The sequence below is a fragment of the Lissotriton vulgaris genome, chromosome 11 (assembly GCF_964263255.1).
Source record: "Lissotriton vulgaris chromosome 11, aLisVul1.2, whole genome shotgun sequence".
Classification (NCBI taxonomy): domain Eukaryota; kingdom Metazoa; phylum Chordata; class Amphibia; order Caudata; family Salamandridae; genus Lissotriton; species Lissotriton vulgaris.
In genome coordinates, this window is record NC_141699.1 from 670798719 (window position 1) to 670815326 (window position 16608).

Sequence of the window (16608 nt, forward strand, 5' to 3'; positions counted from 1 at the left end):
AAAAAAAAACAAATAAATCGACTCACCTGCACCTTGCGACGGCGGCACTTCTCGATCGGTCTGGGAGGCGAGCAGCGACAGGCTGGGCAGCCCAGACAGAGCGGCAGGTTGGAGAGGCACTTCTCCGGTCTCCCCGCGGGCGCCGCCATAGTGCTTGCCGTCTTCCTCTCCTTCTTCCCCGGGCTGCGGGGGGCGGGCACTTCCGGCCGGCCGCGCTAGGATTGGCCGGCCGGCCAGTCACGGGGCAGGAGAGACGCAGAAGTGCCGGCAATGCCGGACCAGACACGGGGGCGTTCCCGGCGTCGCGTGACGTCGGCAAAAGCCAAAGAATGTCAGGAACGCCCCTGTGTCTGGTCCGGCATTGACGGACAGGCCCCTCGTCCAATGGCAAGGCTCCGTTTACGGAGCCAGCCAATCAATGACGAGGGCCGAGCCAAAGCACACTACACTTCTCATCAGGTTTTCGCCTGCGCGAAAAAGCTGCGCAGAGCGCAGCTTTCGCTAGGCAAAACCTAAAAAAGGGGGAGAGGCCATCAAGACACCAATCTCACCAACCCGTCGACCAGAAGAAACAGTCACCAAAAAAATAACCTTAGCCGCAAGGAACTTAAGGTCCAACGAAAGCAAAGGCACAAAGGGGGGCCAAGTCAAGGCCTGCAGAACAAGGGGAAGATCCCAGGCAGGGACAGGAGAGCGAGAAATAGGACGTTGAATCAAAAAACTTAGCTGAAAGGGGAGACAGAACCCACAACAGAACCCCAAAAAGCAAGAATGGCAGTCCATTGTGCACGGAGCGTCGAAACAGCGAGCCTCAGGACAAACCCATCACGCAAGAAGTCCAGCACCAGTGCAACCGCACCGGAGGAGGACAAAAAACCCTTCCCAAGGCACCAAGAGGAGAAGTTATTCCAATGACGTTCGTAAGACTTCAAGGTGGAAGGACGTCTAGACATCTGGATAATCAGGAACACTTCGTCAGAGCAACCCTGGACCAATAAATTCAACCATTCAAGTGCCAGACCCCCAGCCGGAGGCGGCGCAGAGAGGATACGCGGAGGGACGAGGGTCTACAACAGAATCCACCAGCAGTGAAAAGGAAACTTACCTTTGTGACGCCTCTCCAGCCCTACCAGCACCGTCGGGACCCTGCCTCCGCATCAGAGGTGCCTCAGCCAGGATCCTTCTGAAGCCACACAAGACTTACCCTCCCAGCCTGCAAGCCCGCAACGTGAGTATTTTAATGGCCGTTTTTTTATTCCCCTTCCCTGCAGCTTTCTCATTCCGCTGCAAAGCGCCATTCATCTTTTTTCAAAACTTTCGGAAATATTGTTACAATATTATGATTTAGACCACGCCCCTACGTGGATAGGCCACACTCCCTTGCCACGCCCCCTTTTGAGCATTCACAGTTTTTTCCCCATTTAAAGCCTGGAAATAGCAAATAGATGGCAATCATAAACTCTGCTTTTCTAGCAAATGCTTCTAGACCTCGCTTGATCAAATACGCGTGTGCAGGTTTTTAGATAGACTTTAAATAAGCACAGGATTTTAGATTGTTTTTTTATCCTTTAACGTGTAACCAATTAACGTGTAACCAATTAAACTTCATGTAATACCAACATGCTTCACTACAAGATGGCCTCGGATACAAATGAGATTTTAGACAGTAAAGCGAACACGTTAGCGTAGTATCGTCATAGCTCAAGGAAATAGAAAGAGGACAGTCACAGGAAGACTACAGCTACTGAGTACCGTACTTTATATTGAAATATTTGTCATCTTGAGCTGGATTGCTGTGGCAAGTACAAACAGTACGTGTACAATAGTGGGCATTATTATTCACTAACGAACTATTTTAACATTTATTTATGTGTCTTCTTCATAGTGGCACACCCTCACTTCCTTCCAGCACTTAGTTATTGTTTTTACTTTTTACAAAATATCTTTGGGGCATACGTCGTATAGTATCGCTTTGGAAATTTTCACCCCCATTTTTCTTCCTTAGTGCAAAATGTTGCACTATTTCCCTCCACCGTCTGCTAATATTCTCCAGATGCATAACGGCATTGTGCATTCCAAGATGGCGAGTGTTTTTCTGGTTTGTTTCGTGGGCGGTGCTTTCGATGCTTCGTATCCACGAGGGCGGACTCTCATTGAAGACTCGAGGGAAGGAAAGACACCGCTGGCGACATGCAGCACGACGATGTGAGTTGTGATCCATATGTATAAGCTCGGGGGTGGGGTCCCGGGTAGCTGCATTAATCCTGCGATATTATATAGTGAAATTTATCTGTTCTGGTACTAGACGACAACGGTGTCCTAGCAGGATTTTAGTGGGGAACGGAGGGTGCACGACCAGGGAACTTTTCTAGTGTGTCAGGTACATGATCGATAAGGCAGGTAGGATATTTCTAGACGGTGGTGAAAACAGCCTGAGAGTACTAGGGGTTTATGAGAGTAGCAGGGGCTTTTTGGTAGATGGCATGAGGGCGGTAGCTGTTAGAGCTTCGCGAGAGAAGAGGCCAGAAACTAAGAACTTTACGAAGCGTGCCTAGAGAGGGTGACACCACTTACCACCATGTCAGACCACCTTACTACAGGTCATTACGGATACAGTTACCAGTCCTAGACGTTTTAGCTACAAATCATGTATGTCCAGGTTACTTGCCAGTAATTTTCATGACTTTTAGACATACTTGTCCTCTTCACTTTACTATCGAGATGAACCCCTCTAACACGAGAACAGAAAATAAACATATTGGACACCCCATGGACACTATTAGAGCCAGCTTACCCAGTACTTCCTGTTTGTACCAAATTCATGAAGGTCAGTACATATTGAAGTGACAAGTATGACTATGGAAAGTGAAGATCACTGACAAACTGGGGCTTTATCCATCTATCACTTGTCCTAGTCACAACTTTTGAGGAATATCAAAGTTTAACTAGCCTCAACAGCAATAAAGAGAATGGAGGATAAAAAACTTGTTTTAACCAAAACTAAAGCACTGTTGTTATCTGATCATTTCGAAGGAATCAACTTTTCTAGACTTCTGGAGTCAGGTTTCCAGGATTTCAGAAGGTGCATTACCAAATAGCTAATCTAAAGATATGGCCAAGGTACTAGGAACATGTACATGGACATATGATCCTGTAATGTGAGTGAGTCATAGAGAATGAAACCATTACAATAATTGATGAATTGTTACTCTTAGTCTTTCGGCTCTGTCTTAGAAGATATACCATCCAAAGATCTTTTCAGAATTGTGCTCTTATAATTGTTCTGTCTTGAGTAGGTTCTAGTTTGGATTTCTGAAGTTTGATCAATAGCCACTGACTCACAAAACATGACCAGGAGTTTCCCATCGCTTCATAGTCTCCTCTCTCAATGTGACCTGAAGTAGAGAGTTGACTAAATATGGGTAAATGTTCCAAGCCGTAATTGTACATTGCTGCTATTCACTGGTGTGGGTATCCAGGCTCTGGGTTGCTGGGCTGTGTCGTATCAATCAATCAGGAGTTTGTTAAAGCGCGACTACTCACCCGTAAGGGTCTCAAGGCGCTAGGGGGGGTGGGGGGGTGCAGGTTCCATTCCATCAAGGAGGGGGTCTGTCGAAGAGCCAGGTTTTGAGGTTTCTTGCGAAGATGGGGAGCGATGTCTGTCTGAGGTGGAGCGGAAAGGCGTTCCATGCTTTGGCCGCGAGGAAGGAGAAGGAGCGGCCTCCCGATCTGGTCTTTCTGGTGCGGGGGACCACGGCGTAGGAAAGCTGGGCTGATCGTAGGGTCCTTTGGGGTGCGTGGAATTTGAGTCGGCTGTTCAGGTATGCTGGTCCGGTGCCGTGGAGGGCCTTGTGTGCGTGGGTGAGCATCTTAAAGGTGATTCTTGCCTCGACGGGGAGCCAGTGGAGTGTGCGCAGGTGCTGGGAGATGTGGCAGTGTTTTGGCAGGTTGAGGACCAGTCTTGCGGCGGCGTTCTGGATGTTCTGTAGCTTGCGGATGCGGTTTTTGTTTATTCCGGCGTAGAGTGCGTTGACGTAGTCGAGTCTGCTGGTGACCAGGGCGTGAGTGACTGTCTTTCGGTGTTCGAGGGGGATCCATTTGAAGGTCACAGGGATGTGGAATTCCTATAGTCCGACGCCCAGGACATATTGTTTGGGGTCAAGGGCAACAAGTTTTAATGTGAATTTTGTCCTTGGGACAAGTAGGCCCAACCCCCTGCAGCACAAACCCTTTGGCTGCCAGTTTCCAGTACCACATTAAGGATCAGGGAAGGGTACTGCCAGTAGTTAACTCAATATTTGTGTGCCTGTGTTAATGCTGTTCAAACTTGTATTCATTGTTCATTATTTGAAAGCCTTTATTATTAGGGTGAGTGCGCTAAGTAAATGTACGTTCTGACTGCACTACTGACAGTGGCTCCAGTATGAAAATGTGTCCACACGGTTTCAAAGTTTAGCAACATGAGGCTTTGCATGATGCACACAGAATGCTCTCTGATTAGATGCAAATATTTGCAGAAGCTTGAAAGCAAGATTAATGTTTCTTTGCTTTCAATATGAAATGCTCCTAAAAATGAAAGTAGGGAAAAAACATTTTGGTAAACTACTTTAAAATTTCAGGTACCATTTCTTTGCAGCATCATTTAGTAAAATGTGTTGATGCATGCTAGTATTTTCCCCAAAATATTCATATTGGAAAATTTGTGTAACCAGTTTCAATAAGATTATGGGAAACAAAAATAAACAAGCCTTGGCAAAGCCAGAAGGTCTGACACTGGTGATCAGCTTTTTAAGTTTGGCGATGCATTTTGGCATGGCTTTTGTAAAACCTTATTGATGTGAGAGCTGCCGGGCCCTCACCATTATAACAAACCTTGGCAAACGCAAACATTGTTTTTGGTCTCAAAAAGCACACACTGCCACATTAGTTACAGGCACTGAACAAAACTACTTTGTGTACCGATTTGCTCCTTGTAAAAGAGCAGAATGCTGTCACTCACAGTGAAGCCAGATGATTCTGAGAGAGAAAATTTTAATAAACACAAAAGGTCATAGTTAACGCCAGACCAAATTAGGGGCCCATTTATTAAAGAAAGTCTCAAAAGTGCACCTTTGGTATATAGCTTTTGTGAATTCACAAGAATTTACATTAGTAGGGCAAGAAATTGTACTTCTACAAAATATTTGTGAACTGCATTTCAGCATGAGCAAATCTGCATGTGTAGATTTGCTCATGTGAAACCCTGGATGTTTCAAAGTTCATTTTCACTCCAACTTCTTTTTTTCAACTCTGAAAGAAGGTTTACGTCTGCCACTCTCAGGAGTAAATTTCCAACATTTCTCAGTATGGGAAAGATTAGACCGGATTTGTTGAAAACCCTTAAAACATGCAAGTTAGTAGGTTAGCACAGACTCAAAACGGCATTCCAACCCTTGAACTACTGCTTACCACCATCATCAGTCCTAGTATATAGATCTCCAGAAACGTGGCAACATAAAATGACTACTAGTATTCAAACACTTCTATGGTATATGCCCTGGTATAATCAGAGAGGCTATATAAGAGCTCTTATATAATGAGATTGCTGCCATAATTTGTGGCAGCACTACATGGCACCAAAGGGACAAGTGGATTTTGTTACAGGACATGTAGATTTATGAAGCAACCTGCCCCATGGACAAGTAGATATTTTAATAAATTCCACACCCCTGCAGGTCTTACGAAGGAGGCGGAGGGTGTGGAAGCAGGAAGATGAGACAGAGTTGATCTGGCGGTCCATTTTGAGCTCGGAGTCCAGGATGATTCCCAGGTTGCATGCATGGTCTTTGGGGGTTGGCGGGTTTCCGAGGGCGGTGGGCCACCAGGTGTCGCTCCAGGCGTCGGGGTTTGGGCCCATGATGAGTACTTCTGTTTTGTTGGTGTTTAGTTGAAGGCAGCTGTTTTTCATCCATTTGGCAACGGCTTCCATGTCTTCTCGAAAGTTGCGTCTGGCGGTGTTGGGCTCGTTGGATAGGGAGAGGATGAGCTGGGTGTCGTCTGCATATGACACGATGTTGAGTCCGTAGGTTCTGACGATGGGGGCAAGTGGAGCCATGTAGACGTTGAAGAGCGTCGGGCTGAGGGAGGAGCCCTGGGGGACTCCGCAGGTGATCGGTGTGGGGTCAGAGAGGAAAGGGGGGAGTCTGACCCGCTGCGTCCTGCCGGAGAGGAAGGAGCAGATCCAGTCGAGGGCCTTGTCCTGGATTTCTGCATCGTAGAGTCTGCGTATTAGGGTGCGGTGTGAGACTGTGTCGAACGCCGCTGATAGGTCGAGGAGGATGACGGCTACTGTTTCTCCTTTGTCCAGTAAGGTGCGGATGTCGTCTGTTGCGGCGAGGAGGGCGGTTTCCGTACTGTGGTTTTTTCTGAAGCCGGATTGGGAGGAGTCGAGGATGTTGATCCATCTATGCAGGGTTCGGGCTGCGGTGTTGGGGTCGTCGTTTTCCGCGATGGTTGGGGTGGAGTTGTTGAGTGAGGTAAAGCCAGGTCTTGAGTCTTTTCCAGAATTTCACCATGGAGGGTGAAGTCCGGAGTTGGATGGGAAGGCTGTTCCAGGACTTGGCGGTGACATAGAAGAAGGAACGCGCTCCACTGAGGTTTCGGCGGATGTGCAGTGTCTTTGCGAGGGCGTCTGAGTGTAGGTCTTTGGAGGGTTGGTGGAAGTTGAGGCAGTGGTTGCTGTATGCAGGGCCTTGGTCGTGGACAGCTTTGTAGGCATGTGTCAACAGCTTGAAATGGCATATTTTCTGGACAGGGAGCCCCCTGAGGTGAGGGGTAATGTGAGTCCATTTGGACAGGTTGAGGATGAGTCTGGCCGCGGAATTCTGTATCGTCTAGAGCAGAGGTCTTCAAACTTTTTGAAGCCGAGACCCCCTTGTAAAACCTTTTTAGGGGTAAGGACCCCCTTCCGACAAAAGTTTCTAGAAACTGGTACTCCTCATCATCATCTTGTGGCAAGCATAAATGCGCCTGATAGACCTCATCACATCCATCCATCATTCATCCACCCACACTTTCACACATCCATCCATCCATCCTTTCATCCTTCCACCCATCCATCATTCATCAATCCTTCATCCATCCACCCTTTCATCTTTCCATCCACTCTTCCATCCACCCATCATTCATCCACCCACCATTCATCCACCTTTTCACACATCCATCCATCATTCATCCATGCAACCTTTTATCCATCCATACATCCATCCACCCTTTCATCCTCCCATCCATACATCCATCCTTCATCCATCCGCCCTTTCATCCATCCATCCACCCACCGTTTCATCCATCCACACACCGTTTCATCCATCCATCCTTCATTCATCCCCCCACCTTTTCACACATCCATCCATGCATCATTCATCCATGCAACCTTTTATCCATCCATACATCCACCCTTTCATCCTCCCATCCATACATCCATCCGCCCTTTCATCCATACATCCATCATTCCATTCATCCCCCCACCTTTTCACATACATCCATGCATCATTCATCCATGCAACCTTTTATCCATCCATACATCCATCCGCCCTTTCATCCATACATCCATCCACCCAGCCTTCCATCCATCCACCCTTTCATCCATCCACCCTTTCATCCATCCACCCTTTCATCCATCCAACCTTTCATCCATCCATCCTTTCATCCATCCATCCACCCATCATTCATCCCCCCACCTATCATTCATCCCCCACCTTTTCACACATCCATCCATGCAACCTTGTATCCATCCATACATCCATCCATCCTTCATCCGTCCACCCTTCCATCCATCCTCCCTTTCATCCTTCCTTCCATCCATCCTCCCTTTCATCCATCCATCCTTCATCCGTCCACCCTTTCATCCATACATCCACCCTCTCATCCTCCCATCCATACATCTATCCATCATCCATCCACCCTTCCATCCATCATTCATCCCCCCACCTTTTCACACATCCATCCATGCATCATTCATCCATTCAACCTTTTATCCATCCATACCTCCTTCATCCATCTACCCTTTCATCCATCCTTTCATCCATCCATCCATCCATCCACCCATCTTTTCACACATCCATCTATCCACCCATCTTTTCACACATCCATCTATCCTTCATCCTTACATCCATCCATCCACCCATCATTCATCCACCCACCTTTTCTGTGCCTCTCTCATGGGGGGGTGGGGGCATCAGTATCTCTCTGCGTCTTCTTCCTTCTTTCCCGACCATGGGAGGGCATCTTTGTGCCTCCCTGCTGGGGGCGGGGAACGTGTCGCGGGACCCACAGCTCCAGGCACGCAATATCCATTGACCTCAAAGGGTACACTACAGCCCTCTCCCCCAGTCCCCCTCCGCCCCCCCCCCCCCTTCCCTTCCCCCCACAGCTCGAAACGGCTTCAAGGACACACATACCGCCACACCCGAGTACTTGACAGGTCTTTAAAAGACCTTTAACTTGTTAATGAGGCTTTGATGTTGTTCACACCTCGGTGTGAATTAGGCCTCCACCGTGAGCACCCTCGACCAGCCCAAGCCAGGAACTGCACTCTGACAGAATCTGCGACCCCCTTCCAAGGACTCCACGACCCCCCTTGGGGTCGCGCCCCACAGATTGAAGACCTCTGGTCTAAAGTCTCCTCATGAGTTGGGTAGTGGTACCTGCAAACCGGTTCCACCCTTTGAGATGTAGACAAACCACCAATGGTGTCATCAGCTTTGCAAAGATGTTGTGTTGCTGACTTGATTCCAAAGGATTATACATGAAAATGGCAGTACATCTCCCACAGGCCAAACCTTAAGAAGGTATGATGTTCTTTGGCCAATAGAACATGAAAGAAGATGTCTTTCACATCCACTGTGACCATAAAGGCACCCTTCAGAATTACCTGTATGATGTTCGGTAAGGTTTCCATTTTGAAAGGTATCCTTTTGATCCATTTGTTTGCCTTCTGTACATTGACGACCAATTTGAATTCCCCTTTTGGCTTGGGAACCAGAAAACTTATTGAATGACACCCCTTTCTTCTCTGGGCACCACAACTATTGCCTTCTTCATTGTCAGTGTCTGGATTGAAGACATCAGTGAATCGTTCCTGATCATATTTTTGGAGCAAGGAGTAACTATGGTCCCCACCTCTGGAGGTATTGAACTTGACCTGGTATCCTTCCCTGATTATCTTTAGGATCCATACATTCGAGGTGGATTTTTCCCATACTGCCTTGAAATGCCTTAATTGACATCCAGCCGAAAAGGTTATCCGTTTGTGCATTGTCAAAAACACAGACTTTTAGAAGGGTAAGTAGATTTTTCATCTTTTCAGACTTATTCTTATAACCTTTCCTCTACTGTTACCCGAAGTAGCCAGACAGTTGCTGGTGCAACCAAATGAAGGTTGTTGAAGAGAAGATGTAAAAGGTGGTTGAGTACTTGAAACTTAAGAGTCAGTATACGGTCCAAATCATGCATAGCTTCTCCCTCGGTGGAACCTCTCTTCTAGTACTGAATTTTATAACCGCATTCCCTTAAATGGTAGACGTAGTGCTGTCGACTTCTGGGATAAATCTATTTACCACTCCTTTAGAAGCAGATTGCATCTTGCTGCAATATTGGAACCCTTTGCCAAGGTTAAAGCAATGGTTACACCACATGCTCATAGAGAATATCTATCAGATTCTCCATTACTGCCAATAAGGTAACCATTAATCTCCATCGTCCACTGCCTTAAATAGAGTCTTAAAGTTCGAAATTAGCGATTGGCTAGTGGAAAATTCCTGCTGTAATTGCCAAGTGGGCACCTGCTTCGTTCTTCAGTGCAAAATCTTCCTGTTAGTCCTATCCTTTTCTCATCTATCAAAGAACAACTAAATAGCCAGACAACCAGGGAATCGGCTGCTAACCAGTTTGCAGAGAAGCAACAAAAATCTACATAATCCCTTCTGATATGTGTAGTACAGTCAGTTTATTTAGAGTCCTCTCCCAGCACCAAACTTATTTAACAACTTTTAAGTCAATTTTTTAAATTAGTATAACATAGGCAATTGAAGGAATGATTCTCCTAGAATGGTGATAAAACCGGTAGAAATCAGGTGCGAATGCAGTAAGAACCTCTTTTTAAGTAATTGCAAATGTTCTTTGTTCACCGAGGATATTCTAACACAGTGTGTTGAAATTATGCCTCCTAAGAATACCTTCTTCCATGTCAACTGTTGTAGTTATATGAGTTAAGGGGTGGCCTAAAAAGTCGGATAAGAATAGAACAATGTTCCGGTCTCAAGTTATTGAGGAAGGTACTCTAAGATGGTTGATTATTTTAAGACCTTCCATGAACGACTTTGACAAGGTCCCTGAAACAGAATGCTTACCTGTTTTATAAAGAGGTAGTAACAACCACCAAATAGACTCACCATGCGAAAGGATTAGATTTACAGACACCGTAACGGATATCTACTCTCTCAAAGATGCCGTCCTAAGCCCGTTGGATTTTTCAGGATCCGGCACGGGGGAAAAACAAGCGAGACGCTCAAAGCAGAGTTCAAATTTTATGATTGAAGATTACCGGCATCTTTCTAAATGGATCGTAAAGTGGACTTATGCACTTAATTGGGAAACATAAAGAGCGAACACATCGTTTTCACTAAAGCTCATCTACATTTGGGCAGAGATTACTTAAGGATTCAAATCCTTTCTGCTTGACCTCAAAAACTTTTGATTCAGCTTATCACCTTAAGTCTTGAAAAAGCCCTGTGTGCCAAACGCAGCTGCTGCTGTATCAACAGATTTTTTTGATTGGAAAATAATAAACACACAGATCTGATTGAGGAGTGAGATTGGATTACTTCCCCTGACTGGAAACTGTGGGAAATTGGATTACATTGTGCAAGGACTAACATTTGATGTTGCTGTTTCTGTGTTGTACATGAAGACTGGATTATAGATATGATTGGGTGTGCGCAGGTGTAGTGTTTAAATGATTTAGCCAGGATTTTCGAATCTGTGGATTGATTAACACCCTAGTGGGTGGGTGTATGACACCTTAGAGAGCAGCCCGCACTCGGTGTATTGAGAATCAAGGATTTCACCTCATACTGTGACAATAAATAGATGTGCGGATTGATCTAGGCAAACCCACGTTCTGTGTTTTACACCAAATAGACTTGTTTAAGGCAATCCTGAGTTTTATAATATAAAAAATATATACTTTGATGTATTGTACTGATGCCTGTAGTGACCAGCGCATATTGCAATGTAGTAGTTTGCAAAATGTTTCCACTTTGATGCATAACCTGCAGTAGTGGTCAGATATTGTACTTTAAGAATACCCTCGCAGTATTTAGGAGGCTGCAAGTAACCCCATTGGAAGATCTCAGATTTGTAGATTCTAGTACAGTGAATTTGTATGTAAGATGTTTATGCAGTGTTACCCTAGCAAGTCTGCTTGATTCAGTAACTTGTGTAATTTATCTACAAACATTTCCATAAGACAGGGGACTTATTGCTGGCAGGGCCAGGCTCGAGGAATGTGGACACTTGTCATAGAAATATGATTAATTTTGTGTATGTTATATTGTACAAGATGTAGATGGTCAATTGCACAAGCAATTGTTCCAACTAATCTATCCACGGAGAATTCCTTAGTGGCTGGTTCTGTGGCAGTGTAACTTTGGTCTTTTTATTTGCTTGTTGAAGACACCTCTGAGTGTGAAAGAATTGGTTGAGAACATCTGTCTTGATGTCCATTTTGGTGTGTGAGTGAAACTGTTGCACAAAGGTAGAAGATGTTGTGCCAGAAGATAAATCTTCAGTTATCATTGACAGCTGAAGAGTGCGTGCCTCCCTTTTGCGACTGTAATGCATTGTTGTCATGTTGCCCTGCACAGTAGCATTCATTTGTTATATAGTATTTCTTGGGAAATCATGAATCCCAAAAGCACTGCCATCAGCTCCTGTAAATTGACATGCTTTCGGGTGTCTTTACTTGTATTTTGGCTGTCAAACTGCAGTTCTTACAAGTGTGAATTGCACCAGGATGCATTTGTTGTAATGGTTACCAGTGGCTGAAGGTCTGCAAAAGGCTAAGAATAGAATCTTTTTGTTCCACCTCTGATGTCCGTGCTGTACTCTAGATGACACCATAAGATCCTTTCAGGCATCAATCACTTAACACCATTGACTTACAAAGAACTCTTGTAGGGGGCACATTTGTAAACTCGCATCGGGCACTAATGAAATGCAACTACCATTTTCAGGACACTCCTTGATAGCCGAGGTTTTGATAAGTTGGTAAAGAGAAAACAATTTCTGATGTGGCAAAACACATTCTGTTGTTGGGTTTTCTTGAGACTACTGAACTGAGAGCTGATCCCCAAGACGGTTTGTATTTATACTGGTGGCAAATATAATTTCTTCAAATTAATTCTAAACAAAAGGGTGTTCAGAAAAGTGATTGTCTCTTTTGAGTGGTTTGGCATTTCTGAGATGTTGTTCTCCTTTACAAAGCATTCATCCAGGTAAGACTAAATATGAATACATTAACTCTGTAGATTTGATGCCAAAACTGCCACACATCTGGTTGATACTGTTCGTGGTGACATGCCAAAAGAGTGGTATTTGAACTGGCAATGTATGAAACATATTGCAAATTTTGAGTATATTGGCAATGCCCTGGGTGCATTGGTGTGTGGAAGTACTCATTCTTCAAGTCTAATGTATTCTGCAGGCTTATGTTGACCATAAATGTCACCCGATTTGAATGTGTTCTTTGTGCATTCCTGTTGAAAAGTATCAAATCTTGAATAGGCCTCAGTGCACATCATTTGGAAACCGAAAGTAGACTGGGTACACTTATGACAAGTTCCGACAATGGAATGATCCTTGTTGGTTCTTTCTTTCTTCATTGGATGGAAGATGCACTGATTCATTGTTTGGTTGCATAGGTTTTTGCATTTCTTCCCAAAGGTGACTTTCCTATATGCTGAGTAAAGCTTGTGAGTTGCAAGTTCTTTTTTCATATCATCTCTGGCAGCACAGTGTCCTGTTGTGTCTAATGTAGTTTCCATGCTCCTATAGCTGTAGGAACTGCCATAAACCTGGTCTTTTTGTTCTTGGATGCAGTATATTTCTCGAGTGTAGGGGTTATTGATCAAGCATTTGCAGGCATGTTTTGAATTCTGTGTTTTTTAAGCATCAATAAATATAGTTTTTTTTCTTCTGTTCTTATGAGGCTTTCCATAAAGGTTATTGTTTCCTCCTCTAACTTGTATTTCACTTGGTTTGTACGTAAATCTTGTGATTTGCATTTGTGTAATTGAATGGAATTTCGAGAAAATGATCTGAAATTACACATAATACAAATTGCGTTTGGTGCAGTATTTTAGCTTAAAACTCTTCCTTGCACAGGCATGTTTTACCCTAAGAAATAATACACACAAAGCAGGTTCTGTGAACAGCGGCTATGCTTGCTTAGGGTGTTCGTGCTAAATATTATGCTGCACAACATGTAATTACATGGGGTGTTATAGTGGAATTTGACATAATGCAAATTTCCCGAAAATATTCAAGCTTATGCTGTCATCAAAAGCGACCGTCTGAATAGCAGTGTGAAATGATGACATCTGATCATGGGGTAGTATGTTGATTAGATGAGTATTTAAACACTCATCTAGCAGTTCAGCTCGTTATTGTATGAACCATTGTTTTCCTCTCATCCTACTTGTTCTGTTCTACATTTTCTCCCATCAGATTCTTGTCTGGAGTGGAAGTAAAGGTGATTGTTGCTCAGAAGTGCTCCTCGTAATAAAAACTGTAGGTTTGGTTTTTGAAGGCTTGCACCGAAAATGCAATTCTTTCGTCTGAAATTGCTTCTTGAAAAGCTAGGTCACGTTGATAGGTGTTCGATTAAGGAGATGTGGAGAATGTGCCATTGTCTTGGTCGGTGTTTATTTTCCACTGTCTTTTATCAACTCTTGTTCTTTCAGTAGCAGCTGGTGTGGTAGTATCTACTTTTCCCCAATGCAGAAGCTCCATTGATGGATTTTTTTTTAGGTCTCGCCTTTTCCATTCCGAAGGAATGGGAAATGGCGAGAATTCAAGTGCTCAAAATACTCGTGAAACCAAGGGCTTTTTGGCGCGGTTCACGTGACCAAACAAGCACGCGCATCAGCCTCCCTTGCATTTTTTCGCAGCCGCTACCACATCAAAGGCTTCTCCCAGCGTGTGCTCTGCGGCTTCTCCTCCCCTAATTATTCATGGCTGGCCGGCCGTACTTTCAGTTTCCCGGCCGCTCTTGTTTCCCAAGCTGGGGTTTTTCATTCTGGTGCCTGTTCGTGCTCGTGTCACGTACAATTTTGTTCGTGCAGGAGTGTGTTCATGCCGGCGCTTCTCACGTTAGGCTTTACTTATGCTGGGTCTTTTCAAGCTGAAGTTTGATCAGGTTTGGTATGGCCGTGTTGTGATTACTTCATGGCTCATGGTATGTGTGATCACGGTGTGACACTTACCAGACACTGCTGTTCAGGTCTGAAATGTTTCTGCATGGCTCCCTAAAGCGGTAAATCACCCAGTGGTTCCATTCCAACCAGTGCATCACAAGAACCGATCTGCTCCATTGATGAGGACGCCCTTTACAATAGTATCAATCACCTTCCGGTTTATGATGAAACAAGAACATATGTGTAACACGCAGCAAGGAATCTCAAGCTACCTAACAGATTTCAGCAAAGATAAACAATGACGTAAAAGCTGTTGAATCCACAACGTCTATAAACAATGTATGTGTGTGTGTGTGTGTGTGTGTGTGTGCGCGTGTGTGTGCGTGTGTGTGTGTGGGGGGGGTGTATATATTTAGCAGTCGTATTATAGTAGTCGAATGGTCAAAAATAGCATATAAACATACACCGCCTCCAGCCCTCTGACAAATTCTCCTGGGGGAAACATGTATATTATTCTATCACCATGCGCAACTCGCTGTCCGGTCATCTTCTTTTTAATTATGGTTAGTATCTCAGCATACAACACCACATCACTTCTTGAAGATACATTCAGCCTGAACCCTTACATGCTATATTTCACTTGTCATCTCCGTGGAAGCGTATTTTACAAACTACAAGTGTGTCCTCTCTTAGAAATACAGACAAGTAATTCTTAAGCTCTTACATAAAAATATTCAGTCGGTGGTCTTGCCTGCTAGGCGTGTAATATATGCGCGTGGTATAATCTACCCTGCTTTTACCAGAATGTATTCTGAAAATCCGAATTCGAAGGGGGCAAACCAATGTGCAGTGTCAACCGTGCAGACGTGTGTGTGTGTGTGTGTGTGTGTGTGGTGTACAGACTACCAGAGAGGAAGGTGGCCCGCGATAATCCAACAGGCGTTATTGCCCGAGTGTATTTTTGCCCTTGGCGCATCTCCCAGGACCCGGAGTATTGCAGGTAAAGTATCAAGAGCCCACACACCGTCCCCCCAATCAAGTAAAAAAAAAAGCCCGTTGCTTTTTCAGCAACCAGTCGCCAAAGAGGAAAAGAGGTGAATAACGTGGAAGGATAAACTTACCAGGCGGCTGCGAAGGGGGGGCCTCCATCATGTTGCAGACGGGGATTTGACTGGACACGGAGCGCGCGCTAATAGGATAATGTGGCTGTGATGTGAGCGAGTACAGCCTGCTCCTCGTCCTGACCTGCTGTAGTTTACGAATGGTGCTGGCAGCTAATTCCATTTCAGCTTGCAGCGCTTTAGGCAACGCCACCTGCAGATAATTACCCGGCCGTCTGCTGAGGCAATCAGCAGCGCTGCTCTCGAAGAATAACACGGGGGTCCATAGCAGGGCCACGCGACCGGTCCGGCTCGCTCTCCTCCCTGCTACTGGGGGCCAAGACTGGCAGGGATATCCTTAAATTGCACAGCCAACGGAACTCCTGGGTAAATGTGGTAAGGGGATAAACAAGGGCACGGTGAAAACATGGCAACAGTCACCGCATGCAAAACTCGATTGCTGTTTAATTTCCTACCCCACCACCATACACGCATACAACCACTCACACATACAACCACTCACACATACAACCACTCTTGCATACAACCACTCTTGCATACAACCACTCTTACATACAACCACTCTTACATACAACCACCCACGCATACAACCACCCACGCATACAACCACCCACGCATACAACCACCCACGCATACAACCACCCACGCATACAACCACCCACGCATACAACCACCCACGCATACAACCACCCACGCATACAACCACCCACGCATACAACCACCCACGCATACAACCACCCACGCATACAACCACCCACGCATACAACCACCCACGCATACAACCACCCACGCATACAACCACCCACGCATACAACCACCCACGCATACAACCACCCACGCATACAACCACCCACGCATACAACCACCCACGCATACAACCACCCACGCATACAACCACCCACGCATACAACCACCCACGCATACAACCACCCACGCATACAACCACCCACGCATACAACCACCCACGCATACAACCACTCACACATACAACCACTCACACATACAACCACTCAAACAACTACACACACAACCGC

General features: G+C 45.3%; 1 protein-coding gene across 1 annotated transcript in view; it reads left to right on the forward strand.

The window, feature by feature from the left end:
- Positions 1–1885: 1885 nt before the first annotated feature.
- Positions 1886–16608, forward strand: part of MAK16 (MAK16 homolog) — a 109916-nt gene continuing 95193 nt past the window's right edge. The window contains exon 1 of the mRNA XM_086943770.1: positions 1886–2205. Coding sequence (XP_086799896.1) covers positions 2191–2205 — 15 coding nt within the window. The 5' untranslated portion in view covers positions 1886–2190. The remainder of the gene's footprint in view (positions 2206–16608) is intronic.